Source organism: Ornithorhynchus anatinus, chromosome X3 (genome assembly GCF_004115215.2).
Source record: "Ornithorhynchus anatinus isolate Pmale09 chromosome X3, mOrnAna1.pri.v4, whole genome shotgun sequence".
Lineage (NCBI taxonomy): Eukaryota > Metazoa > Chordata > Mammalia > Monotremata > Ornithorhynchidae > Ornithorhynchus > Ornithorhynchus anatinus.
In genome coordinates, this window is record NC_041751.1 from 19,042,986 (window position 1) to 19,070,652 (window position 27,667).

Here is a 27,667-nt window from a genome sequence, read left to right on the forward strand (position 1 = left end):
ATGCCCTTTAAACATCTTAAAAGAGTGTCCTATTGTGTGTTCCTACGCTGCATGAAAATAATTATTGCAAGGGGACCACATTAGTCCAATGTGAAGTATTCAGCAGTTTCTCATTTTGTCAGCTTCCTATGAATTTATAGTACTTATCCAGTGGGTTTACCCAGGAATAATAATTTTTTTAATCTAAACATCATCTATATAAATTAATAAAGGCTATTAGAATGATCAATTCTGATGCTGAGCAGGAATAATTCACTTTTAACTATTTTATTCAATTGGTTTCTTATTAGTTACTGTTTTTGTAGCATTCTGGAACCAGTGCTATGGTAGCATGGATGTGATGTTTCAGACTTTTCTTTATAACATTTATACCCAGCTCCTCGAATGCCAATTTACTCACTGTGCCTCCGTCTCATCTATCTTACCGCCAATGCCTTGCCCACATCCTCCCTCTGCCCTGGAACTCCTTCCCACTTCATATCCGACAGACCACCACTCTCTCCACCTTCAAAACCCTACTAAGATAACATTTCCTCCAAGAGACTTTCTCTGACTAAGCCCTCATTTCCCCTACTAGTCCTCTGCACTTGAATCTGAACCCCTTAACCACGGCATGTTCACCCCCTTCTCAGACCCACAGCTGTACATATTCTAAACTCTCCCATTTCACTTACCTGTAATTTATTTTAATGTCTGTCTCCCCCTCTACTCTATAAGCTTCTTGTTGACTGGGATTGTGTCTAGCACTTAGTACTCTACTAAGTGCTTAGTTGACTGTAGTACAATACAGTCAACTAAGCACTTAGTAGAGTACTCGGCACACAGTAAGCAGTCAGTACACATAATAATTATTGTATTTGTTAAGCGCTTACTATGTGCTAAGTTCTGTTCTAAGCTCTGGGGTAGATATAAGGTAATCAGGTTGTCCCACCTGGGGCTCACAGTCTTAATCCCCATTTTACAGATGAGGTCACTGAGGCAGAGGGAAGTTAAGTGGCTTGCCCAAAGTCACACAGCAGACAAGTGGCAGAGCTGGGATTAGAACCCACATCCTCTGAGTCTCAAGCCCGTGTTCTTTCCACTGAGCCACACTGCTTCTCTGGTTAGTGCATTTGAGAAAGATATTTTTTGTTTCAGAAGGATGACATTTTGGCTCTGATCTTCTCCAAGGTGATGTTTATTCATTGTAAAATAGCCTGGGCTTATTGGGTTCATCACCTGTGAAGTCTGTGAGATTATTTGGATTGTGGTTTATTACTTTGCTTTAATTGTTTTGCGAGTCGGTGGTCAGAAAAAGTGGTCACTTTTTCTGTGATCACGAAAGAGTATAGCTCTGAGTCTTTATTTGCGGTGGGCAATACCGTGTCCTCGCTCATTTATTAACTATGATTCCTAATGAGGGTTGGGGGTATTTTCCAAAGACCTATTCCCCGACGCAGACAGCTGGAGTTCAGACAGCAAATTAAGCCTTCTCTAGATGAGGGAACCATGGTCCGAGCATATGGGACTTCATTTATTAAAACCCCTTAAATTAAAAAAAGAGTATCCGTGCCAATATCGTAGCAAAAAGCTAATGTGGTATACTTGAATTACACATTTTTGCACTGACCAGCAACTACTTTCTGAATTCTAGAGGGAGCATTCGAGTAATCCAATCGAGAAGTTAGATAAAAAATATCATTTCAGGGTGAGAGCAAGGATGCATCCAACACAATATTCTTCACCCACCTTGTTGGCAACAGGTTGCCTGGAGAACAGTACAATATAGAAGATGTTATTTAATTCACTAAGATGAAGCTTTATTTGGGAGAAAAAAAATGGTTGCATTTTCCATTCTAAGAGCAGATAAAAAACACATTCTAGTTAACAGTTGATCCCTGAGCTTCTCAAAGCATCTGAGGAGAACCTAAACTGTTATAAGGCTCACTAGCTCAGGACAAGCACCTTCACTTTTTTAAGAAGACAAAAATGGTCATTAACCACATTCTCTTGACATTTCCCCACTTGAGCTAGCATCGTTACTTTTCTTAGCTAAATTGACCTTTAATCAATGTGTTCTCATATTAGTCTTTAATCCATCTGGCACTGGGTTCATTGGGAAATGATGATGATGATGGTATCTGTTAAGCATTTACTATGTGCTAAGCACTGTTCTCACACTAGTGGGGTGAGAAGAAAGCAAAGTTAACTTGCATCATTAGCAAATTGATATGGTCCTGCAGTCCCCATTTGAGACAGGGACTGAGGATCTGATTTTCTTGAATCTACCCCAGTTTTTTGCACTTTGGCTTAATACATATATAGCTAACTGTTTATTGAGCACTATGTCTCCACCTCCAAATGCAGTTGTGTATCTGTTCACTGACCAGAAATTTAGGAAAAAGATAGATTATGTAGATAACATATATAAATGTATACATATATACAGTTTTCCTTCCTATTATTATTTTATCTTTGTCTAAAATGCTGTTGTCTATGGGAGGAACCCCCCTTCCCCAAGGGCATTGTGTAGATCTCATTACCTCACTTACCGTAGCTAAATACACAAGACATTAATGGTTTTGTTTACCAAGTGTTACAAGTATTTACAGAGTAAATACCGCAAGTGTATCTAGGACAAGTGATTCAGAAATACTGGAGTTCTATCCCTATTTCTGCCTAGAATTTACACTATCACTGTTGACAGTTTACCTACCTTCCAATTTCTCGATTCTTGTCAAAAGAGCGTAATGCCTATTTCACAAGTGGTTATGAGAAAATAGTAAGTGCCACAAATATCATACATTATGTTGAATGCCTTACATTAGTTAACAGGTAGGAGAAGCTGTATTGGCAAATCTAATTTGCTCTCGGTCAGAAAAAAAAAATTACAGGGTGTCTACAGAAACAAAGTGTTTTGTGTGATTTGAGGTTTTTGGCACAGTTGCTAGGTTGGAAAGCTAAATTTGGAAATTGTCAGGATTGGCAATAAGATTGGGACTGTCATGCCAAAAATGACTTCCCAATGTACATGACCAAAATAAACCACTATAAAACTCAATCATTAGAAAGGAAGTTAAGACTTCCTAATGTTGACACAGTCTAAGCCTCATTTCTATTTTTTTTTCATTTTTAAATTCTTTAATTAATGGCCATTGTTTGTATTAAATCTTGAAATAACGACCTACTACTCTGGAACTTTAAAACTATACTCACTAGGGAATATCATGTTAGTGTTAGAACCTTTTCTAGTTTAGATTTAGTGACTTGAACTTAAAATATCTACCAAATAGCACATTGCAATTTTTTCATTTCATCTTAGTTCTCAAAATTTATGGTTGTGTAAAAAGGAGACCGAGGCTTAACTTCCCAAGACTAAGAGGGGGAAATATTCTGACAAAGTGCCCATAGTTTTTTTAAAAAAAATCAAGTTGCTAGCTCCACATGGCAATTAGTTTTTCTATTTTGAATGTGAACTCTGGCCAGCCTCCACCCACACCCCTGCTTTGGTATTTGAGATTGTGTTTTCCAGGGATTTCCATTTATAAATTGGACAAGGATTGGTTTGACTCTGGGGTAGGTCGACAGTACCGTTGGAGTACACCACCATTCCTTTCACCTAGTTCCTCGCCTTTTTGCTGGAAATACCCCAGAGAGCACTGCCCACTGAAAAGCACATCTGGAAAGTCGACATTTATTTGAGCTCCAAATGTGCCAGCCTCTAAACCTTCCCTTGATAAATGTTGCATCCTGTAGATGAATGAAAATAAGCCCACCGTTGGAGTGTTTAACTTCTTAAGAGCAACAAACCAGGAAGTCAGTTACAATCGGGGAAGAAATTAATTGGAATTCCTAACATCTGTGTGGCTGCCTGTAGCGCTTTTGTAATGCAAGCGTCCTCTCTCCGTATTTTGGGAGGTTGAGAATATTTGTAAAAAAGAAAATTTAAACGTGGACTGACCCTTTTCAAGCCAGATTTAGCCGGTTTGCTACTACCACCGAGCGGTAAAGCCCTTTAAAAGTGAGTTTTAAGTCAGAAGTTCTGATTTTCTTCATATTAACAGATAAGCTGACCTCGTATAATAACAAAAACTCCAAATTAATTTAAAATCTTCTACACTGTGCAGAGCAAGTGAAAGTTAATGAAACACTTCAAAACTTTATTAGTTTAGATGAGTTTAGAGGATTAGACTTGCTCAATAATACTGAGTGTTCCCAATTATTAAAACGCTTCACTTTAAGCAAGAAAACTGAAGACCATTCCCCTTTCCGAGCCACTTAGGCCACTTACCACTGCCACTCACCATTTGCAGAAAACTGAAGTTCAGATCACTTCCAAGTATTAACTTGGGGCTTTCTAACAATTTTCAAGTCTTGGTCACAAGTACTGTGAAACTCCAAGCACTTGCTTATTATTATGCTAACAAAAGATGTAAGAGTAGGGATGCTGAAACTCATAATTGGCCAGTTTAAAAAAAAGAGGAACTCAATCACTTTCAAGAAAGAGAAGAGCAGCCAAGTATCACTCCATAATGTTCATTTGGGGCACTTAGAAACCATATTAAGCATAAAATACTTCTAGTTTAAAGGAAAAACAACTGTTTTTGCTGATTAATAGTAGTCCATCTGCCACCCATAGTTGCCAGATGTGGCAGTGGGACCCATGTGGATCTTTAGCATAGTTAATATTGCTCTCTAAGCACCTCTCTACCCCACCACATCACTCAGTTTTTGGTGAGATTGAAGAAAACATGAGAGTAGGAGAAAAAGGGAGAGGGGCATCACATCTTTAAAGTGTCTTCTCCCCAGCCTAACGTTTGTGATTTAACACCAATATCACTTATAAATCACTCCTAAATCCATATAATAGGCGTGTGTGTCACTGAGGTCCAGAAGAATAGCCTTGAGTATCGAAATTATTTTTAAGTTTGTGGAATGATAAACCTGTCCTTGAGCCTTTAAAGATTTTTTTTCTAAAGCTGATGGTGACAAAAAGTCTATATCAAGGAGATTATCAAGAATGCTTTTCTGGAGATGAATATAGACTCCATGCTATGTCAGTTCTATCTGAGTAATCAGAAGATATTTGGGAAATCAAAATGACAAGAATTTATCAAACTCCTGTAGAATAATGTAGTGGATATCTTTCGTTGTCAGTGATGGAGAAGATCTTTGAGTCGTGTCTGTCAACTCTGTTGTATTGTACTCTCCCAGGCGCTTAGTACAGTATTCTGCACACAGTAAGCACTGAGAAGCAGCATGGCTCAGTGGAAAGAGCATGGGCTTGGGAGCCAGAGGTCATGGGTTTGAATCCCAGCTCTGCCACTTATCAGCTGTGTGGCTGTGGGCAAGTCACTTAACTTCTCTGTGCCTCAGTTACCTCATCTGTAAAATGGGGATGAAGATTGTGAGCCTCATGTGGGACAACCTGATTACCTTGTATACCCCAGCGCTTAGAACAGTGCTGTGCACATAGTAAGTGCTTAACAAATACCAACATTATTATTATTATCATTACTGATGTACTGATAACTTTTGTCAGTGCCATGCATCCTGCTTTCCTCATTGTTGGTATTCTTATCCTGACATTGGAAGCCATTTTATCATTCCATGAGGTCCCTTTACCTTCTCTCCCCTGTCTTCTCCATTGCTTTTCTCTCCTTTATTTTTACCACCTAGCTCTACTCCATGTGCCCACCACACTGCACCGTCCCTTCTCTTTCTCTCTGTGATGTGAGTTGACATTCAATCAATGAGTGTTATTTATTGAGGGCTTATTGTGTGCAGAGCACTGTACGAAAAGTTTAGGAGAGAACTGTGCCACAGAGGAGGTAGACACGATTCTTCCTGCAAGGAACTTGCAGACTAAAAGGGGAGACAGGCATTAAAACAAGAGAAATGGCAGTATCTACATAAGTGCTCTAAAGCTTGGGATGGAATGAATATCAAGAGCGTAGGTAACTCATAAAGGAGGAGAAATAGAGGAAATGAGGCCTATTGGAAGCCTCTTCTTTTCGATGGAAGGATTTAGTTCACTGCTTATCATATCTACAAAGCTATTTGCAGAAGTATTTACAATAATGAAGAGGGCTTCCTTACCCTCTTTTATTGCATATCAAGTTTTCTTCCTTTGTCACCCTGCTACATGTTTTAGGAATGATGTATATTGAGAGAAAAGACCCAAATTGTAAAAAGAAAACAACATGAAAGGTTTTATTTATTGGAAAAGAAAGTGAGGCGGGAGGGGAGGTGGGTTTAAGTTATAATTTTATGCCCTACATAGATGGACAAAGCCATTCAATTTTGAATGCAGCATTTGATTGAGAAAAGTGTAGAGAAAACTGTTGGGACAGCATAGTTTACATGAAAATTGGAGGTATTTGGAAGAGGAGTAGAAAAGAGTGTCTGTAGCTTTATTTTTCTTTTTTATACATGTGATCGAAAGTCGCTTAAGAGTGGTCACAGCAGACTAACGTAATTTCTGTTGTCATTTATATTTTTTATCCTTCAGTAACATTCACAAATAAGCTTTTGTCTACTTATGTGCGTGATGCTCATTTGCAAATTGGGTATTTGGAAGTTAACACGTTACATGTAGCAGACCTACATGTATCAAGGATGACCGTAGCAAATTGTTAGGTTTTTCAGATAAAAATTTGATTTAAATTTCAAAAATTCTGATTTCATTTTCCCATTATTTCTAATCAAGGCATCTGTGGGGCACATGTTCTTTAAGCCCATGCTCCCCCTTTTCTTTGTAATTTTGAATCAAGTCTCCTCCCAGCCTTCATCTTTCTAGCCTGAATTATCTATCTTAATGTTCCATCCCCATTGGAAATTGCACTATCCTCCGTAAGTATAAATCAAGAAGTGAATTATAGCATCCTTTCCTAATCATTCAATCAAATGTGTTTATTGAATACTTACTGTGTGCAAAGCTCTGTACAAAGCACTTGGGAAAGTACAATATTTACAATATAACAAACAGATACATTCCCTGCCAACAGTGAGCTCACCTAGCTTGGGCAGGCCATGGGTAAGTAACTTGCCCACAGTGTATTAAATAAAAACTTGATTGCTTTTAAAGAGTTATTTTCCACCCCAAAAATGAACACACAAATTTTGGGGCTAAAGCTGCAACGCCTGCATGTCTCAAAAGTAGCAGTTTTTAAAAGGTAAAGTATAGAATTGAAATTCACCCAGTGCTGATGCTTCCCCAACCTCTAAACAATGCATATAACCCAGAAATAAAGATGTTCAAACCTGCTAGAATTTACTAGTATATGAGAGGTTTGAAATCTGGCATTGAAAAAGTTCTTTACATCTTCAGAAGCAAATGAAAGACAAACAAAATGTTAATAAAAACATCATCATATTGTAGAAGGCATTTTCTAGGGAGGTGGATGCCTTTTTGGATCAATTGACTTCAATTTTCTGATAATCTGTTCTAGTACTAATCATAATGTTTGAATGACAACCAGAGTAAATTCATAAATATGATATATCTGGAAACCCATTCTTCATTTGTGAAATTGCTGTCATTTCTCTTGCAAACGGTTTGACAGTCTATTATTACAGTAACAAGAACTTGTGGAATTATATGTAGAATTCATATCACTTTTAACAAGTTTGTGTATTGAAGGGTTTTAATAATAGGTTTTATGAAATCATGAAAGGCACCTTCAGGGTGCTTTAAAAGTGATGGATAAGAAAGAAATATTTGTGTAGTCTCTGGTGGGTTTGTATTAATGAAAAGGAAAATTGGTGTAGATTCTTGACGTGTAATTTGAATTTGGACTGTCTCGTTATATTTTCTGGTAAAAAGAGAGTAGCTTCAGAGTTGTTTTTAAACAAAGGGAATACCACTTTTTTGGGTGGGGATAGTGAGTCTTCCAGAAACTGCAAGCAGAGAAGCAGAGGATGTGCAGAAACTGACATTGCCTGAGAATGTTTTTTGTGGGGTAGCCAGTTTTTTTTTTTTCATTGGACTGACAGCTTTCCTTTCTGGAACAATTCTCTTTTGCGGTAGGGGAAATTTATGGCCTTGGTTAATAAAACAGCAGAAGTACAATGAATGTAGTTTCAATATTAGAAATTGCTCATTTGCATATTCTTCAGCAGGCTCACAAACAGGATTGGCAAGGTCCAGGAGAGAGATGGAAGTAGATGTGCTGAGGGATTCAAACTAAAGGGAGAGTTAAGGGAAAATCCAGTTTGCCGCCTGGGTCCCCAATTTCCTGTTGTGTAAGCGCTTGCTTTTGTCAGCCTCAGCCCAGGTTTTGGTAGATAATTTCTCTTCTATGACAACTGAAATAATTGAATGCTGGGCTTGGAGCTCCCTTTTTCTTTCCTGTATCTTTAAGAGGAAGAGAGAGATCAGATCTGAGAACAGATCTGATAGTAACAGGTCTGAGACTTTCTCAGACCGAACAATTACAACTGAGACCTGACTTTTCTGGCTATAGAACTATAATCAGGGAAAATATTAAAGATGTAACTTTACAACAAATAAAATTAAGATCTGATCATTTTTATGGTTTGAGACAGTTTAGCAACGAAAGCAAAAAAGTCTAATAATCCATTTTGTTTTCTGTTCAAAATAAAATACTGACTCTTCATATTGAAATATTTCATTTGTGTTCATTGCCAAAACACCACAAGATGGGTTGAGTATGGTGTGTCCATACAAAGGTTGTAAAATTATCATAGAGTAGAGCACAGTAATTCACTGTGAGTATTATTTAATTATTCCAATGCTTTTCTGCAATTGATCGTTTAGGGAAGGGAGTTGGATTTAGTAGGTGAGGATTTGATTTTCATTGAGCTAGTTAACTCAAAATAATTTGAGGAATTTCTTTTTGCACTAAAATGTATATTTGATTTACACGTTATCCTTTCTGTGATGTTTAGTTTTATTGTTGGAATTACATTCTTTAGGAAATCTAGCAGTGGTGTTTGATCTGTAGCTTGAGAATCCATTAGAATCTTGGACTTCTTCTTGAAATTATCCACTTTTAGAATTTACTAACTTGCCTCTCAATCACTTAATAATAGTAATAATAATAATTGTGTCATTTGTTAAGCTCTTGCTATGTGCCAGTCACTGTTCTAAGCGCTGGGTTGGACACATTCCCTGTCCCCCATGGGGCCTCAAAGTCTTCATCCCCATTTTACACATGAGGTAACTGAGGCACAGAGAAGTGAAATGATTTGCCCAAGGTCACACACCATACAAGTAGCAGAGCTGGGATTAGAACCCAAATCCTTCTGACTCCCTGGCTCTGTCCAGTAGGCCATGCTGCTTAAGAAATTCTTCTGATGTATATGTACACACAAGCATGCGTATGTATACACACAAGTCTCACCATCCTTGGTAATTGAAAACAGTACTAGGTAAGTGAAATCCTAACCAAACATGCACTTATGGCTGAAAAAGCCATGTACAACAACAGTCCTCCCAACACTCTGTTTGTGTGAGGATAGTATTTTGTCTTGCTGTTGTGCTTGGTACTCGCAGCCCTTGTCCCTAGCTCCTTGTCTGCAGGGATCATGTCTACAAACCCCATTGTATTGTGCTCTTCCAAGCATTTAGTAGAGGGCTCTGCACACAGTAAGCGCTCAATAAATGCCATAGATTGATTGAGTGATTGATTCAAATCCACCTCGAGACATCCCAATCTTCCCAAAGAATCCATTCAAGGAGAACAGTCCTTATCCTTGTTTTCCACACACCAGTCTAGACTGTCTCCTGCAGTTGTCTGTCTGCAGGACTGGTTTATTTTGGGACTGGTTTACTAAATCAGTTGAGCTAAGTTCGAGATGCTTGTCCAACACTTTCCCTGAAACTATTAGAATAAGCAGGTTATGTAGAAGGAATAGTACTGTTTAAACAAATCTTTGCTGCTGTGCTTGAGAGTGCCAGGAGACTGTGGAAGCTGAGCAAGACTCCCTACTCAACAGTTTTTGTGCATCACTGAAATTCCTTCAATAGCTATTCAAGAACTACTGTATGCAGATGACTATGCTCTGGGGATACATTCAGTAGAAGACATTCAAATAGATAAGATCCACTTTGCAGGGAAAGTAGAGTCCTGACAATTAGCTTTAAGAAGACTGATGTTGTGAGTAGCCCACATACAACTAATTTCACTGGCAATATGGAACTTTTAAATGACAATGCAATGACAGACTAAGTGAAACATAACATAAAGAGGGCCAGCATGTCTCTAGGGAGAATGACCAAATTTGGTGACATCACAGCATCATGTTTATTACTTCACAGCTGAGATGTCCAGCCTTCTAAATGGCAGTGAAATACCTCCAAAGGCACTTGCGGTTTTGGACTGTGAGCCCTTTGTGGGCAGGGATTGTCTCTATTTGTGGCTGAATTATACTTCCCAAGATCTTAGTACAGTGTTCTGCACACAGTAAGCACTCAATAAATACGATTGAATGAATGAGTGGTTTCATCAGGATCTCCTGCAAGCCAAGATCAAGATTAAGTGGCAAAGTAGAACCACAAGGCATAGGGGTGCACAATTTGCTTCGTTTCCCATTCTAATCACACATATTTTCAAACATATTTGTATGTGAGCACCTTTTCTATAAATATAAAGCATTCTTTATTTTTTTAGTGTATAAGGACACCTGTAGCACCAGGTCGAAATTAAAGTTATTATATGTTACATCCATTCAACTCGTTCCATGCCCTTATCTCTACAAGGTAACTTTTCAGATCTGAATCTTACTTTCACTTAACACACAAGCCCCCCAGAGCGGTTGATGGAGTATTTTTACAAACACCAAATTCAGATGAATGTACATTTTCAGTTGAGTATATTTCTCTAAAGATGGAAAATTAAAATAAAAATCACTATAGTTTTCACTTCCTGTTCATGTTTCTGCCACCAAGTCATGTTTTCTTCATCCACTGATATCACCCCATTCTAGGAGCTGAATGACCATTTTTACTGAAACAAAAAGGAAGCAATGGGAAAGAGCATAAGTGACGAAATGCCCATTCTTAGCCTATAGTTCTCTGAGGTATCCTGTTGAATCGGTTTCTAATCTGTAGTTGTATTTCCAATTCTCTATTCTAGTTTCCAGTTAGCCAATATATATTGTTTGAAAATGAAAACTGAAAGTCAGATTTATCCCTCTAACAAATATTGGTGTCATTTTCCTGCACTGATTGTCCGTTGCTAAGCCTAGACCAAAAACAAGTGGCATCTGCAGATGACAGGATGAGGAACATAGGTGAGGAAATGTAAGATGGGAAGCCAAGGATACCAAAGTGAGACAACCCTTTGGATGGTTGTGATTTCAGGCAATTCTTTTCCATTGCTGCCAATATGCAGGTATCTGAAATCACTGACAGCAGCTTTTTCTAACCTTTTTAATCACAGGGAGCAGAATCTCCTTGCTGCTTTAATAACCCCCAATTCGAGTACCAGTGTAAATAAAAAATATTTCAATAGATCTTTAAAATTCTGTTTCATTTTGACCCAAAAAAAGAACATTGTGAGGTATTTTTAGCACCTTTTGTATCTATTTTTATCAGTAGCCTAGGACTGATAACTGATTTAGGGCAAAGGGGTTAAAAACAGGAAATGTGGTTTAAAAAGTGGGTAGTCTCTCCAGTGAGTTTCCAGAGTTTATGCATTCACATAGTATTGTCTGAAGAATTACTGGGTTTCAAAACAACATTAGGTGCAGTACCTTGAAATCATTCTCAGTGTAAAGGAGGAATTTTTCCAATAATGGCAGGAAATGGCTCATGGAAAAGTTTTGCTTTCTTGATTTAAGATCAAATGATACACCAGAATTTTTGAGTTGTTTTCTTTAATCAAACTGGAACGTTTCTCCCCGGTTTTATTTGTTTCAGGTATCTTTTCATGCAGACAGATCAACTGCAGGTTCTGAATTTTTAAATAGATTTCCTTTTGGATTCTGTAAATCCTTTAAGTTTTTCTCCAAGATGATATTTTGCAGTTCTTTAAAAAGTGAATAACATGTTGACTTTAATAGTTCAGGGTGCACTGATTCAAAGAGAAGGATTCTTTTAGGGATTATGATGTACAAATAATACAGGAAGATGTAATCTGCTTTATTTTTTCAAAAATTATCAATCGGTATGTTGTCCCACAGAAAATCGTAGTTTTGTGATCTGCCCATTTTTCAGGCAATAGAAAAGCACCAGCATTCTTGTATGTGTCCTTGCTTTCTCTTGCAGTGAAAGGAAGTTTTCTAAATGGGCAATACAGAACTCCTGTCAGTCACAAAAGCTCATTTCCTCTTTAACTGTCTGAATTGCTTTGCATTAACTGAGCAACAGAAGCTAATATTCATTTAAAATCTGAGCTATTTTCTAAGGCGGTAACACAGTGTTTCCCATTGTAGACAGGATGTTCACAAATTTTTCAATCAATCAATCAATCAGTTTGCCTAGCCAGATAAGCATCCTTTCATTGTCAGCAGCATCATTTTCCTTCAAGTCAGGCATGTCTCTTTCATCACATCTCAACCTGGACATGAGTTTATAGAATAGGAAGGAGGAGAAGCAAAACAGAAATACCTAGTACAGCGCACGGCACCAATTGGGTGCTCAATAAATGCTATTATTACTACAGAAATTGTATGGACAAAACATTTCCTTTTGTAGTGTGAAAAAGAACATCAGTGGTGGTGAGGCTATTTATTGTTTTAGCCTGATTTACGGGCAGTGCACCTTATTGTGCAGAGATGAACTTTATTGTGTCCATGGGGAATTTCCAAGTTAGGGTTGTATCTTTCACACTGAGCTACTCGATTAATGACTAGATGAAGTACTAGATTCTGTGTGGGTGGGGACACTTGTAAAATATCATGACACCTTCAATTCAGATAGAATAGAGACATGTCTAGAAATGCTTAGAACTCTTTCTCAGGTAGACATGATGAAATCACATGAAAGGTTATGAGACTTAAGTAGGGAGAAACTGAGTTTTAAAACAAATGTTGAATGGTTAGCCCTATCTTTAGAACCAGATAATTTTATTCAAAATAAACCTTTTATTTGGAGGTATAACTTTTGTGTCATGGTTTCCACTCAGATATTGTTGTAGACTCTATTTTTACAAATAGCTCAAGCCTGTCATAAATTAAAACCTACTAAAAATTTATGTGCAATGAACTAGATAGATTTTTAGTGGGTTTTAATTTTTTTGCAGATTCTGCTCCTTTTTCTATCCAGTAAAATGGCACTACAGCTTCGAATTTCATTTGTTAAAGCATCAGCACTCAGCTTAAGCCTCAGGTGTGAAATAATTCATTTGTCTAGCACCTGTGTCCTATAATGCACTATCAACTCGGTTTGTCTTTCTGAGTGACTGTGGGAAAGTTGCCTTACAACTTGATAACTTTGTTTCTAAGTTATATTAATGATGGTTGTGGTATTTAAGTGCTCACTGTGTGCCAAGAACTGGACTAAATGCTGAGGTAGATACAGGTTAATCCGGTCAGATATACATCCTGTCCCACATGGTGCTCACAGTCTAAGGGGTAGATAGGAAGTGAGACACTTAGAGAGACGTTACACAGCAGACAAGAGGCAGAGCTGGGATTAGAACCCAGGTCTCCTGACTCCCAGTTCCATGCTTTTTTCAGTGGATCATACTGCTTCAAGCGTTTAAGCATGCTGCTTCTACGCATCAGTAGAGTGCTAACTTTAAGAAGATGAAAGCTACCCAGTGATAATATGCCTGGCAAAAACAAAATGTCAACTTCCCAGCCACTGGAAAATTGTGCTGCCTCACTGGGCTCCTTCACATCATCCCAAGGTTTCAATCCCACCCTGCCTTGCACCACCGCAGGAGGAACTGGCATTACATGGCATTACAAGGATTCATGAAATATAGAACCTTGGGAGCTCCTTAATTTCCCACCCAGACCCTGCCCTTGTCTTTCCCATCACTATAGACAGCACCACCATCCTCCCTGTCTCACAAGCACATAACCTTGGCATTTTTCTCAACTCATCTCTCATTCAATCCCCATATTTAATCTACATACAAATCCTGTCAATTCTACCTTTACAACCTCACTAAAATCCGCCCTTCCCTCTCCTTCCAAATTGCTACTTTCCTGATCCAAGCACTTATCCTATCCCATCTGAACTACTGCATCATCATCCTTGCTGACCTCCCTGCCTCCTATGTCTCCCCACTCCAGATCCACAGAGAGACGATCCAGATCTGTCCAGACTGTATTTCTGAAAATTATTCTGTCATCGTTTCCTCACTCCTAAAGAACCTCCAGGGGTTGTCCAACCACCTTCGCATCAAACTGAAACTCTTTAACATTGGCTTTAAAGCACTCAATCACCTTGCCCGCCTCCTACCTTACCTCTCTGATTTCCTACTACAGCCCAGCCTGCACACTTAACTCCTCTAACTCCATGCTACTCACTGTACCTTAATCGCATCTACCTCACCACCGACCCCTTGCCCACGCACTCCCTCTGGCTTGGGCTCCCTCCCCCCTTCATTATGAGAGATCACCCTTCTCCCCACCTTCAAAGCCATATTAAAATCATATCTCCACCAAAAGGCCTTTCCTGACTCAGCTCTCATTTCTCCTACTTCCTCTCTCTTCTATGTCACCCTGGTACTTAAATTTGTACCCTTTAAGCACTTGATATTCACCCCACACTCAGCCCCAAAGCACGTACATATATATCCAAAATATATTTTTATGTCTGTCTCCCATTTTAGAGTGTACGCTCCCCATGGGCAGTGACTACATCTGACAACTCTGTTGTACTCTCCCAAGTGCTTAGTACTGTGCTCTGCACAGAGTAAGAGCTCAATAAATACCAATGTTTGATATAAAAATTATGTGACTTAAACTCCTCAACTCTGCTTGTCAAAGCAGATCAGAATTGAATTGTCTTCTGTTACCTTCCCTTTCCTGTAGATCCCTTTGCTGGCATCCTCAAAATTAGAGAAACCTTCACCAGCATAAAAAATGAGAGATTTTACGTTCCTGCTATTTAAGGCAGCCTTACCTAAACAACTGAGCTGGCAAATACAGTGCTTTCTTGCCCTTGAAGATTGTCTCTCTGTGGTTACCAATTACTTTAGCTATTTTACATATTAAATTATCAAAATTTCACAATAGGTTGAAAAACTTGATGGAACTGTCTGCATGAGTTTTTATAATACTTTCATAATGTGTATAATTTTTGCATGAAAACAGAACTTCTCTAGTATGATTGAAATTTTCCTGAAGGTACCACTAATGGCATATGGCTTTCCTTGTCCTTTTGTATGGAAAAGAATGATTTCTGTGCTCATGGGAATAACACCATTCAAGCATGGAATGCCAACAAAGCCTCCAGAGTGTGACTGACCAAAGTAGCCTAAACACAGACCAAATGAAACTATACAGAGGCTGATCTTTTAAACTATAAAGTGTTCAGTATTATTAGCCTTAGAATAGCTTAGAAAATGAATATTTCAAGTCTTTTATCCTGTACAGGTGAATTAACAAAAAGAGCATAAGGGAAATGGAATCTGAAATTCTGGGTATTTGATTCTCAATTTTATTTTGCTAACATCCTTTTTGTTATAATATGTAAGGGAGATGGGGAGATGTAACTGGGTAGCCTCATCTTGGAAAGTAAAAGATGGCTCTCTCTCTCTCTCTGTCTCTCTCTGTCTCTCTCTCTCTCCCCCTCCCTCCCCTCCTCTCCTCCCCGCTGTCTCTCAGTCTCAGTCCTGCCATAGTTGGTGTTTTCAGAGTGTGTTTTGGCTAAAAAAACAAAAAACAGTTAGGTACCTAGGAAGCATTTGGACACTTGATATTTGCCCGACCCTCAACCCCACAGTACTTATGTACATACCTTTTGATTGTATATCAAGAATGATTTGTATTAATGCCTGTCTCCCCCTCTCTAAACTGTAATCCCATTGTGGGCAGGGAATATGTATGCCAACTCTTGTTTTGTACTTTCCGAAGTGCTTATTACTGTACATAGTAATTGCTCAGTAAATACCACTGATTGACGTATAGGAAGCATCTATATGATAATGCAAGGTTGTTGGGATACAGTCTGCTACAGTGTCAGAATAAACATTTTGAGTGTGAATGTACAAGTTTTCCTTATGGTTTTATAAGTATACAATCCCTGAGTTATAGGAGAACTGCATGTGTGTGTGTGTATTTCTCCTTCATTTTCAGAGCAGATGTGGCCCAATTACATTGACCTGTCTTGTCTCTTGGAGACTAGAAACATCAATCAGTGGTATTTATTGAAAATTTACAAGATATCTTAATTTAGCAAGGCCATTGGATGGAGTCCTTTTCAAGTCTACGCTAGTTCCTATTTGCCCTTATTCCCAGACATCCAACTTCCTGAGCTCCCAACCGTCATTCCCACCTTTCAACCCACCTCAGATTCCAATCCTTTCACCCTGCCCTACCTTAGCTTTCTGTTTAAGAAAAGAACATAAAGTGAAACTACACCCAACTCTCCTATAATGCTGAGATTGAAGTCCAGCCAAACCTCACTTTAAGGAAAACTCATGTTATAGTACTCACATAGCCCAGTTTCTGACAGCACATCACATTATATCTCGAAGAACGTACATTTTTGCCATCACAGTCTAGCCATAATGCATAGTGAGAGCTCACACTTTGACAAAACTGAATTACCAAGTAAATATTTTGAAAGCTGTCAGCCAAACTCTTAGTTCATATTATCTATAGTGGTTCTGCCTGCACACTACTATTAGAGGCCACTTTCACTTAATGAAATTACAGCAAATTGAAATATGGTCCTACCTCAGATTACAACTTCACTCCGAGATATATATATATATATATATATATATATATATATATATATATTCGTTCTTCATATTCAGAGAGGAAACCAATGACAGTGAAATTCATCTATGGCTCTGTGTGTGTCTGGAAAGGTCAGTGCAGGATCCATAATCCCAGTCATATTGTACACACAAAAAGTCTGTCCTTTGTTGTGTGGTCATGTTTAATGCTTGCAGCACCCATGTGGTTTTCTCTTTTGCCGTCTTGCCTCTTATTCCTTATGAAACTTTTGCTCAAAAAGAGGAGTGTGTCTTGCTGTTCTCCCCTTGGCAATTGACTCCCACGGTTTAGCTAAGATACAGCATTACCTGAGGATATATTTTACCATGTCCTTAAAATGTTTCATCTGACCTTGCTGGAACAGATTTCTAATGTGTGACACGTAAATCTATGGGAAATCGTACCCCATAGTATGATTCACAGTTCACAGTATCACTAACATTTTCAAGAAGCACCACCCCATTGTATTATGGCATATGTCTGTACTCTTTTCAATAGCTAAATGTTTTCTAAAGAGCCCCCTTCACAGAAGTTGTTTGGAGTACACCCACTTTTGTATTTTCAGTACATGAACTGTGTGTCTAGAGGAAGACTGTGAGTTTTAGCTGCTAAGACAGGTAGAGGAATAAGGGATGCTCCATTTTTATACATTTTATTTTTTAACTTATTTTGTGCTTCCTAATGAGAGAGCAGGCGAATGGAAACCAAACTGTGGCTCAATTGTTAATTCTAATTAGTGTGGCTGGAGTAAATGATTCTTGTGGACAATCTTTGAATATTTCTATTTCAGAACACAGCATTTTTGTTTTTCAAATGCGGTAAATAATGTTATCTCTTTGAACCTTCCCTGAACTATTATGTGGGTTGACTAGGATCTCTATTTTTGTCAATTCTCGGCACCACAAATATTTCCCTTCTCTTTTTCCAAGGTGTATGTTCGCCATACACTGTCATGATATACACTGATACTTTGGGAAAGTGCTAATTTCAGGGAGTAGGCTAGCTACCTTTGCATTTTTATTATTTTTAAAATGCCAGCAAGAAATGAAAATGAGATTTTTTTTCAAAATGAAGATCAATTATCCTTTCTGACAGTATCCTTGTGAAACTATAGTGGTTGCCTTAAAACAGGAAGCTTGTCTTTTTTTTCAAGTTTCAATCAGCTGAAATATGGTTGTTTTGGTTGAAAGTCCTATATTTCTGTTCTTATTCTCTACAGCCAACTTTCTGTGCGTGTCCTCAAATGTATCTTTTGGTAGGTATTTTTACGATTAATGCTTAGTGATGGGTTCCCGTTGAGAAATGTCTGTTTCATTTCATGATCAAAGTGGGAATTGAGTAAGTGGCATACAAATAGTGAGCAGCACCAGTGAGTTGCTCTATTTTCATTTTTTTCTGCCTTCTAGTTAACCGTCTGAAATTCTTCCTTTACCCTTTAATTGTTTTAAAATTTAAGAAGGCTATTATGTTTCCAGAATCATTTCAATCATTAGAACCAAAGAGTCAATTATTATATTATTCCTCTTTTCTCAGAAAGGCTGGCAGAAGGGTCCCCAGCAATTACAAATAGTTACTTTTGTTTCCCAGACCTACAAATTACTACAAAACTGGAATTTCCTAATGAGATGTGATGGCCCCCCCCCCTTTTTTTTTTTCGGTTTGGTCTCCAATCTTCTGGTCATGACTGTCCAAACTTGCAGGGGGTGGAGGGGTAGCGGGTTTGGGGAGGGGGGAAAAGACAGAGAGAAAGTAGTAATGTAAAATATTTTAAGTGAGATATAGTAAACATTTGGGAAGCAGCATGGCGTAATGGATAGAGCATGGGCCTGAGAATCAAAAGGTCATGGGTTCTAATCCTGGCTCTGCCACTTGTCTTCTGTGTGACCTTGGGCAAGTTACTCCACTTTTCTGTGCCTCAGTTACCTTATATGTAAAATGGAGATTAAGACCGTGAGCCCTATGCCAGACAGGGACTGTGTCCAACCCAATTTGCTGATATCCATCCCAGCACTTACTATAGGGCCTGGCACATAGTAAGCACTTAACATATACCATAATTATTATTATTATTTGGATTTGATTTCAGTTGGTGTTTTGATGGTGAATCTAGACCAGCCTTTCAATAATTTAGTCACTTCATTTATTTATCATCATCATCATCATCAGTAATAATAGTAATTGTGGTACTGTACTAAGTGCTGGTTAATCAGATCAGCCATAATCCCTGTTTCACGTGAGGTTCACAGCCCAAGGGAGAAAGAACAGGTTATTCCACATTTTACCATGAGGAAACTGAGGCATGCAGAAATTAAATGACTTGTCCAAGATCACACAGCAGACAAGGATTAGTATACAGGACTCCCATCCCTATACTCTCCTTTCTAGGCCACATTGCTAAAGGGAAGCATTTTTACTGCTTAGTAGTCTAATTCATTAGTATCCCTCTATGAGTCTTATGAACTCTTCCTTCCAGAAGAGAAAGGTGAATATCTGAATTTCATTCATTGCTATTTGACTCTCTATATCTCAGTTACTGGGGGTAAGAGTGTTCCCTTCTCAGAGAAGCATTATGAACAAAATGAGAAATTCCCAGGGGAGATTTTAGTTCCTCAAAAGGAAAGTGGTAGAAGCCCTAAACGTCATTCCAATATTCACATTCAGCAAATGTCAATTCTATTGTTTCCTGCCAGTTCACTGATTTTGTGGGTATCTTCCCAAATATTTATCGGACTATGGTTGAGGCAGTAATTTAAGTTTCTCCGAAGAATATTATTACTTTTTTTTTTGTAATGGTATTATTACTATGATAATAATAATGTCTGGCTTACTATGAGCCAGACACTTCACTAAAACTGGGGTAGATACAAGCTAGTCATGTTGGACACAGTCCATGTCCCACATAGGGTTTATAGTCTTAGTCCCCATTTTACAGATGAGGTAACTGAGACACTGAAAACATAAGTGACTTGCCCAAGGTCACACAGACAGGTGGAGATTAGAACCCAGGTACTTCTGACTCCCAGGCCCATGCTGTAACCACTAGGCCGAGCTGTTAGCAAGTGATAGGTCTTATATGGTTATTTATAACAGAGGAAGCCAGAAATAAGGGTTCAGTGAATGTCTAGAGCAAGATTTTCCCAGAAAATTTGCAAGAGCCACATGGAAGCACATTCAGCAGCTTTAAGAAGCACCAGTAATGAAGCGAAAGATTCAGCAACCAGATCTTTCTGCCTAATGGCTAGAAACAAGGAACACATGTACTCAGCTTAGACAGGACTATAGATTTATTTAGCCATATTCAGAGGAAGGTTATCAACATTAGCTTCTCTGATTAAAAAAGGCAATGAGATACCTCTCTCCTCTAAAGCCCAAACCAATCTGAAACAGTCAATCAATGGCATTTATTGAGCCTTACTGTGTGCAGAGCACTGTACTAAGTACTTGGGAGAGTGCAATACAGAAGGTCAACAGTATCCCTACTCACAAGGAGTTAGTCTAATGGACTCAGGAATAAGTCTTTTTCTAGTCGCCCCATCTGCTTCCAACCATTCCTCTCCAAACTCCTTGAGCGAGTTGTCTCCTCATGCTGCCTTCACTTCCTCTCCTCCAGTTCTCTCCCTGACCCCCTCCAGTCTGGCTTCTGCCCTTTGCTGAAACTGCCCTTTCAGAGGTCACCAGTGATCTTCTTCTCACCACATCCAGCAGCCTCAACTCCATCCTAATCCTCTTCGACCTCTCGGCTGCCTTCGACACTGTGCACCACCCCCTGCTCCTGGAAACATTATCCAACCTTGGCTTCACTGACATTGTCCTCTCTTGGTTATCTTTCTATCCCTCTGGCCACTCATTCTCAGTCTCTCTCTCAGGCTCCTCCTCTCCCTCCCACCCCCTAACTGTGGGAGTCCTTCAAGACTCAGTTCTGGTTTCCCTTCTCGCCTCCATTTACACCCCTTCCCTTGGAGAACCAATTTGTTCCCATGGCTTCAACTTCTACCTCTATGCAGATGATTCCCAAATCTACATCTCCAGCTCTGATCTTTCTCTTCTGCAGTCTCGTATTTCATCCTTCCTTCTGGACATATCTTCTTGGGTGCCCTGCCTACACCTCAAACTAAACATGTCCAAAACAGAACTCCTCATCTTCCCACCCAAACCCTGCCCTTCCCTTGACTTTTCCATCACTGACGACAGCACCATTCATTCATTCATCCATTCAGTAATATTTATTGAGTGCTTACTGTGTGCAGAGCACTGTACTAAGCACTTGAGAGAGTACAATATAAACAGACACATTCCCTGCTCACAATGAGCTTACAGTCTAGAGGAGGGGAGACAGACATCAATACAAATAAAATGAATTACTGATATATACATAAGTGCTGTGGAGCTGGGAGCAGGGAAGACCAAAGGGAGTAAGTCAGGGCAATGCAGAAGGAAGTGGGAGAAGAGGAAAGGAGAAACTTAATCTGGAAGGCCTCTTGGAGGAGATGTGCCTTCAAGAAGGCTTTGAAAGGGAGGAGAATAATTGTCTGTTGGACTTGAGGAGGGAGGGCGTTCCAGGCCAGAGGTAGGAGGTGGGTCGGGGTCGGCGACGAGACAGGCGAGACCGAGGCACAGTGAGAAGGTTAGCGCTACAGGAGTGAAGTGTGCAGGCTTGGTTGTAGAAAGAGAGTAGCAAGGTTAGGTAGGAGGGGACAAGGTGGTGGAATAGTTAAAAGACAATGGTGAGGAGTTTGTGTTTGATGCGGTGGTGGATAGGCAACCACTGGAGATCTTTGAGAAGCAGGGTGACATGTCCTGACGTTTTTCTAGAAAAATGATCCAGGCAGCAGAGTGAAGTAAGGGCTGGAGTAGGGAGAGACAGGAGGCTGGAGATCAGCAAGGAAGCTGATTCAGTCATCCAGGTGGGATAGGATAAGAGACTGTATTAACATTCTTTCTGTCTCCTCGACTCATCCCTCTCATTCAATCCACATGTTCAATCTGTCACCAAATCCTGTTAGTTTCAACCTTCACAACATCGCTAAAATGCATCCTTTCCTCTCCATCCAAACTGCTACCATGTTGGTCCAAGAATATACTATCCTACCTTGACTACTGCAACAGCCTCCTTGCTGACCTCCTTCCCTCCTGTCTGTCCCCACCTCAGTCCATTACACAGACCGCATCTTTTTTTTTTTTTTTGTACAAGACCATTTGGTCCGTTTCCCAACTCAGGAACTTCCAGCCCGTCCACCTCAACATCAAACAGAAATTCCATACCGTTAGCTTGAAAGCACTCAATCACCTTGCCCCATCCTTCCTTGCCTACTACAACTTGGATTGCACACTTTGCTTCTCTAATGCCAGCCTCCTCAACTGTACCACGATCTCATGTATCTCGCCACTGACTTCTCGTCCATTCCTGCCTGTGACTCCCTCCCTCTTCACATCTGACAAATGTTCACTCTCCCCACCATCAAGGCCTTATTAAAAGCACATTTCCTCACGGAGGCCTTCCCCGATGAAGCCTTCATTTCCTCCTCTCCCACTCCCTTCTGTGTCACACTTGTACTTGGCTTTGCACCCTTATATGTATTCATAGTTTATTAACATTCATGTATGTCCCCCCCAGACTATAAGCCCGTTGACCGAAAGGGATTATGTCTGTCAACTCTGCTACACTGTACTCTCCCGAGAACTTAGTAAAGTGCTCTGCATAGAGTTAAGCGCTCAATAAATACGACTGATTGACTGATTCCAAGTTAAGATGGGGATTGTTGAACAATTTTAATTCATGAACTCAAGAACTAATAATCTTTCTCTCCCAAGCATGTCTTTTGAAAATAAATTTGATCCTTGTGTTTCTAATACAATATTCTGAACAGTGCAGTCATGTCAGTACATGATCTAAATGCTTTGATTAACCTTTTGATTGTTACTTTAGAATCAGATCAAATTAATTCTATTTATTGCTATTGTTCTTGTCTGTCCGTCTCCCCCGATTAGACCGTAAGCCCGTCAAAGGGCAGGGACTGTCTCTATCTGTTACCAATTTGTACATTCCAAGCGCTTAGTACAGTGCTCTGCACATAGTAAGCGCTCAATAAATACTATTGAATGAATGAATCTGTCCTGGGATCACGAAGTCGAGAGGAAAGGTTGTGTTGGACTATTGCCTGTTTCCAAAGACTTTAGAAGTCAGAATGGAATTTCCTCCATTCTGATGGAGAGAGTATTGGTTATCAAAATCTCAGAGTGTGCTGCTAAAAGTAGGAGCCAGATTTAGGTATTTGTTTTGGAGTTACCTTTGACTGAAATTAAAAAGGTTCCCCAGAGGCTTTCTTAGAATAGAACCTACAGTGGAGAAAATGAAAGCATAGTAGGGCTTGAGAGCCCACCAGTGTGAGGGTTGTGGTTACACAATGTTTCTGGTGAACTGGCGCTTATATATGAGAGTTTTCCTTTTTAAAATAAAATGGTGAAAGTTGATCCCACACAACGAGGTTGAAATCCCTGTATTTGGTGTGATCTTGTACCAGTTTCTCAGGAGCAAATGTAGATGGAGTTTGCTTTTCGTGTGTTAGAAAATCTGTAGAAATTCCACCTGTGTAGTTCCATTTAAACATTTTAAAACAGCATTACGAATTAAAATTCCTGAATGAAAATTTGCTGTTTTGCCTTATAATCTATATTATTCTATCATATGGGGCTCTTAGCATGGTTCTAGTCTTTTGTACTACCTTTATACCTTACCTCATTCAAGTTGAAATTAAGGTCTTTCTTCCTCCTCCATCTCCCCCTTACCCTCATCCTTAAATGTCAGTTTTGAGGTAAGCTGACCAGAAAGGCTAGGCCTAGGGAAACACAAAGAAGAAAAACACTGAAACAGGAACTACTGGCTTATTTAACCTTTTTTATATAAGGAAACGCTCCTTTCACCATTTGGTTATTAAAAAGGAAATAGATTGTGGTGGTGTGACTTTCTCTTTCTCTTTACATAACTATATACTTTTTAATTTAAGTATCAAAGGATTCAGTTGCGCCACACAATTGGAAATGGTCAGGGGATTTGTAATGCGCTTTTGCAATTATGCAAAAGTGATTTTTTTCTCTCTCTCACTCTGTTTTCCCCCATGTTGATTTCAGGTGTCAGGAACTACTTAAAAGAAGCTTTGGTGAATATAATTGCTGTGCATGCCGAGGTGAGATACACTTTAATAATTTCTCCTATGGTAGGCATTGCAAAACATTGAGCTAGGAAGCCAAACTCATTAGTTTTTGCCAACCTCTTTTACCTCCTTAATCTGTCTTGCAGTTTTTAGGATTAGTTTGCAGTTAGGTGCATGTAAGCAAGTATGCATCCCAATTCTTCCATTTCCATGTTTTCTTTATGAGATTTTCATTCAGTGTTACCCATTCTATGGAAGAATAAGCCCGTTTATACTTGTAGAAAAAAAGCAGAGACAGAATAGTTGAAAAGTTTTTCCTTCAACCAAGTGACATCCTTTGGAAAATTGGTAAACCACTTTTTAGCCAGTATGCAAATTAGAGCTGTTCATAGACACACTATGCCCTCCGACTCTTAACAGTTTGAATCCCAAAGGGTCACGACTAGCCAGAGAAGCAAGAGACCGGGAAGAAACACACCTCTGAACAAGAAACTAGGCTGAAATGTTGAAGCGGCCCCATAACCTTCCACAGTGTGTCCGTAAAAGGATAACACGCTAAGTCACTCTGTGGTGTTCTTTTTCCATTAGTAATTGCCAGTGGTCGTAGCTTACGTTTCACGAAGTGGTCAAGAGGTCGGCATAAATAAGATATAGAGATTTCCCCTCACCTCCCAGCACATTCCACATCCATGTCCATTTTAGCCTGACAGCTGTTCAGAAATCAGGGCTGCCGCTGATCCCAAGTCAGTTTGTATGAAGCCCACCCGAGGATGGATTCCATGGCCCTAGCCCAGAAATTTGCCCAATTGGTAAATCAAGAAGCAGGATGGACTACTGCGTAGAGCACAGGCCTGGGAGTTCAGCAGGACCTGGGTTGTAATCCTGGCTCCTCCACTTGTCTGCTGTGTGACCTTGGACAAGTCATTTCACTTCTCTGTGCCTCAGTTACCTCATATGTAAAATGGGAATTAAGACTATGTGGTAAAGTTACTGTTGATTACTGTACTGTGCTCTCCCAAGTACTTAGAACAGTGTTTTGCACACAGTAAGCTTTCAATAAATGTGATTGAATGAAAGAATGACTGTGAGCCCCATGTGGGACGTGGACTGTGTCCAACCTACCCCAACATATAGAATAGTGTTTGACAAATAGTAAGCGCAATCTGGGGTATATATAAGTTAACCAGGTTGGGTGCAGTTTATGACCCACACAGCGCTCACAGTTTTAAACCCTGTTTTACAAATGAGGTACCTGAGGCACAGAGAAGTTAAGTGACTTGCCCTAGGTCACAGAGCAGACAAGTTAATAATGTTGGTATTTGTTAAGCGCTTACTATGTGCCGAGCACTGTTCTAAGCGCTGGGGTAGACATAGGGGGATCAGGTTGTCCCACGTGGGGCTCACAGTCTTAATCCCCATTTTACAGATGAGGGAACTGAGGCACAGAGAAGTTAAGTGACTTGCCCACAGTCACACAGCCGACAAGTGGCAGAGCTGGGATTCGAACTCATGAGCCCTGACTCCAAAGCCCATGCTCTTTCCACTGAGCCACGCTGCTTCCCATGCAGTTGTGGAGCCAGGATTAAAACGGAGGTCCTCTGACTCCCAGGCCGAGCTCTAGGCCATGGTATTTAACAAATACCATAAAAAAATTGCTAATCGCAGCCAGTCCCAATAATCCCAATAACTAATTGCCAGCAGTCCATGAAATGGTAAAGTTCCAGGGTCCGTCAGGTCTGGCTGACTGGTACAGCAGATGTGAGGGGTATTGGCAGTTCCACAGCCAAAATTGGTCAGCTTGGCATGTGCCTTGCTAGATCATTGTAAAACATTTTACTCCTCCAAACTTACTTCATAAAGTAGGCTCACAGCCAGCTGAAGACACATCATCTTCTGAATTCCCTTCTAAGTAGCAACAAAAGGTCAGGAGAAAATGCCCCAGGGGAGCAAACCCTATAAATCACCATAGGCATTCCACAAGGTAGACCAACTCAGCAGTAATCCTGAAAAATGGCTGGCTAATAATAATAATGGTACTTATTATGTGCTTACTATGTGCCAAGCACTGTTCTAAACACTAGAATAGATACAGGTTAATCGGGTTAGACACAGTTCCTGTCTCACATGGGGCTCACAGTCTCAATCCTCATTTTATAGATGAGGTAACTGAAGCCCACACAAATGAAGTGACTTGCCTGCGGTCACACAGCAGTCTTGTGATAGAGCCAGGATTAAAACTCAGGTCTTTCTGACTCCCAGGCCTGTCCTCTCTCCACTAAGCCACACAGCTTCTCGGGGGCAGCAGTGACTACCAATAAATCTGCCTTCGGAGTCATTGCTCTACAGAACAGCATTTGGCACTGTATCGGGGTCACTTTGGCTGTAATAGACCCTGCAAGTAAAAATCTTTGCGTGCCCTTCGCCATATGCTGCATCCCCGCCTGCTTACTGGCCTGCTGCATCTATTACTCCAGCAGAAATATGGCTGGCAGGGATGAGAAAGGGTGAGTGGCCGTGGCAAACCACCAGCGCTATAATCACTTCCTTTGTGAAGGTTCCCAGTCCTTGAGGCCTCAGGCCCAACGCTCATCTGTCCTTCTCGGCGGGGTATTAGGTCGTCATATTAAATGATGATTATGCTGCCCCGAACACTGCAGTTTTCTAAATCAGTAAAGAAAAAATATCATTGGTGGGTGCAATCTTGTGATTGGAATTAGTGAATAAATGGTGCTTTTCCAGGACTTTTTTGGTGTGCACCTGTAATCTGAGAAATTTAGCAAAATGCTCTGCACACATTAAGCACTCTAATACCATTGAATGATGCATTATAATCTTGCCTACAGTGAAGATAGTATTTTGCTACAAGCCCTTGGATTTCCTAGAGAAGCAGCGTGGTCTAGTGGGAAGAGCATGGAGTCAGAGCACCTGGGTTCTTAATAATGTTGGTATTTGTTAAGCAAGCGCTTACTCCGTGCAGAGCACTGTTCTAAGCGCTGGGATAGAAACGGGAATGAGGTTGCCCCACGTGAGGCTCACAGTCTTCACCCCCATTTTACAGATGAGGGAACTGAGGCACAAAGAAGTGAAGTGACTTGCCCACAGTCACACAGCTGACAAGAGGCAGGGTCGGGATTCGAACCCATGACCTCTGACTCCCAAGGCCGGGCTCTTTCCACTGAGCCACGCTGCTTCCCGTTCCACCACGTGTCTAATGTGTGACCTTGGGCAAGTCACTAAACCTCTCCTATGCCTCAGTTCCCTCAGTGACTGTGAGCCCCATATGGTACAGGGACTGCATCTAAGATGATTATCTTGTATCTACCTGAATGTTTAGTACAGTGTCTGGTACATAATAAGCACTTAACCAACACATACCATATGCAAAAATGCCTTTAAAAACAAAATATATGTCCTGCATGTTAAGCAAATTTAATACCAGAAGATATGTGATTTCTCTATGTAATTTATCTCCCTTTTATAATAATAAAGTGACCTCCCAGCAGTACTTGAATTTCAGGCCCACATACTCCTTTTTCAAAAGTCACATGCCAACATACTTATAAAAGTCACTTTTTCTTTTTTAGAAACCACAGTATTTTTCTCTTCCTTTTGGATATATTATACCACTATTTTACATCTAGTTTTGATCTAACTTATTTTTGTAACCAAGT

General features: G+C 39.9%; 1 protein-coding gene across 3 annotated transcripts in view; it reads left to right on the plus strand.

Moving 5' to 3' along the window:
- EXOC2 (exocyst complex component 2) overlaps positions 1-27,667 on the plus strand; it is a 163,452-nt gene that overhangs the window by 125,845 nt on the left and 9,940 nt on the right. For all 3 annotated transcript variants that reach the window (XM_001507743.6, XM_007669078.4, XM_029053831.2), the window contains exon 24: positions 23,974-24,029. In XM_001507743.6, coding sequence (XP_001507793.1) covers positions 23,974-24,029 — 56 coding nt within the window. The remainder of the gene's footprint in view (positions 1-23,973; positions 24,030-27,667) is intronic.